The sequence below is a fragment of the Pteropus vampyrus genome, unplaced genomic scaffold (genome assembly GCF_000151845.1).
Source record: "Pteropus vampyrus isolate Shadow unplaced genomic scaffold, Pvam_2.0 Scaffold1000005569, whole genome shotgun sequence".
Taxonomy (NCBI): domain Eukaryota; kingdom Metazoa; phylum Chordata; class Mammalia; order Chiroptera; family Pteropodidae; genus Pteropus; species Pteropus vampyrus.
The window spans coordinates 1-1,979 of NW_011919971.1; the positions used below are offsets into that span (position 1 = coordinate 1).

Here is a 1,979-nt window from a genome sequence, read left to right on the forward strand (position 1 = left end):
TCATGCTTCTGGAATGACACAGAGCCCGGAGGGGAAGCGCTAAGCCCTCAACGCGGAGGGAGCTGACTGAGCCCAGGGACACGGGTCTCAGGATCCGGGGACCATGCTGGGGAGAGCCCGGAAATGGGTCCTGCACCGGGGGTGTGCAGACCGGGGCGGGGTGCTGTGGAACGCGGGGACCACGGAACGACAGCCACCTGCAGCAGCTCCTCCTCCCGCTCGTAGCTCTGCACCTGGGCGCCCAGGATGGGGGCGCAGGACCGCAGGGTGAGGGCCAGGCGCAGGAAGGGCTCCTGCTCACCCCAGCGCAGCCCCAGGGAGCAGATCTGGATCACAGGGTCCTGCTCCGGCTCGGGGAAGATGCCTGCCGGGGGTGGGCACACAGGGCATCCGGTGAGGCGCCGGCCCCTTCTCCCCCAGCTGTGCACTGCCGCAGACCCTGTCACGCTGTCTCCCTCCCTGTCACGCTGTCCCCTCGCCCAGGTGTCCCTGCCCCCGTCTGGAGCTGCTTGTCACTCCACCGCCGCCGCGTCCTACAGTGACCCGCCCACTCGCGTGTTCACTCCCTCCCCCCGAGTGAGCCCAGGACACACAGGGGCCAGGGGCCGCAGGGCCAGACACGCCTGTTGCCGACGTGGGAAAGGGGAAGGGGGCAGCCCGGGCCGGGGACGGACCCTTGCGGCCAGCGCACTCGATGTCAAAGCTGAGCACGCGCAGAGGCGCGATTCGCTGCCACTGCCCCTCCGGCGGGTGACTGACCACGTCTGACCACAGCACATCCACCTCCAGCTGACACAGCGTGGTCTATGGGGAAGACAGGGTCAGCGGCTGCAGGGTCCCAGGCCCTGCCCTACACCCCTGGGGGCCGCGCACCTTCCCCTCTGGCCTCAGCACGTATTTCCCAGCTGGGAGTTCCAGCCAGTTGCAGCCCACGATGTCCGCGTCCACCATGAACCTGGAGGGGGATGGTCAGTGGGCGGAGGCCGGAGGGGGCGGGGGGGTGAGGGGTGGGGGGCAGAGACGTCAGACGGGGCCGTACCGGATCTCGAAGTCCACGTTGGCCTCGTAGGGTGCGAAGCTGGGGGTGCCCAGGCCCACCACGCGGACGCCCTGCTCCAGGAGGCGGCGGGCGGGGGCCACGAGGCGGGGCAGAGCCAGGGTGATGCGCAGGAACGGGGAGGGGCCGTGCCCGTGGTACCCGAACATGCCTGTGGCAGAGGAGGCTGGCGCCGGCCCACAGGTACCCCACCCCCTGGTCCCAGGTTCAGAGACCCCCACCCGCTCGGTCCCAGGGACAGGGACCGCCTCCCGCTTGGTCTGGGGGGCAGGGACCCCCACCCCTTGGTCCCGGGGGCACTCACTCTCCCGGGAGCACAGCTCCACGGCCAGCACGGCCGGCCCCGTGAGCTCCTTCCCCCCGCGATGGTCCCGGCTGATGGCCGTGTTTAGCTCCTGCTGCAGGCCACTCAGGTGCTCAGGCCCAAAACCTGAGGTTGGGGGCGCCGGTCAGAAGTGCAGGGACCACAGGTGGCCGGGGAGAGGGTTCTTGCGGGTCTGGGCCACTCACCAGGGGGCGCCGGGGTGTAGAAATAGGGTGCAAAGCCATGGATGTGGCAGCAGACAGAGACGCCCTCGTCGGTGACCCCGAAGGCACGGAGCACGGGCACGGAGTGGTTGGACGGCGGGGGTGCCCCGGCCAGGGGCCGCGCTAGGCCTGGGCGTCACGGGGTGAGGCGGGCGTTGCCCATGAGTCCGCGAACGCTGCCCGCCCAGCCCTTCCTGGCCCGGAACACAGTCCCCCGCTCCTGTCGCGTGGGGGGCTTCCACCCGCACGGCCTTCCGCCTCGTGCACTCCGCCTCATCTCCACTCCTCTGTCCCCACCCCACAGCTAGAGAGTCCCCACTCGTTTTTGCAGGGGAAAAAAAAAAAAAAGAAAGAAAAAAATCTATTCTCTTAAGAAGTAAAATGACTCGCAGCT

At 68.9% G+C, this 1,979-nt stretch overlaps 1 protein-coding gene across 1 annotated transcript; it reads right to left on the bottom strand.

The window, feature by feature from the left end:
- Positions 1-37: 37 nt before the first annotated feature.
- Positions 38-1,873, bottom strand: LOC105311636 (DNA polymerase delta catalytic subunit-like). The gene is made up of 6 exons (XM_011387586.2): positions 1,568-1,873; positions 1,362-1,487; positions 1,040-1,208; positions 874-955; positions 675-804; positions 38-364 (listed from the first exon to the last, which is right to left on the bottom strand). The coding sequence occupies exons 3-6, from the start codon at positions 1,204-1,206 to the stop codon at positions 48-50; spliced, it is 696 nt and encodes a 231-aa protein (XP_011385888.2). The 5' UTR covers positions 1,207-1,208; positions 1,362-1,487; positions 1,568-1,873; the 3' UTR covers positions 38-47.
- Positions 1,874-1,979: the final 106 nt, after the last annotated feature.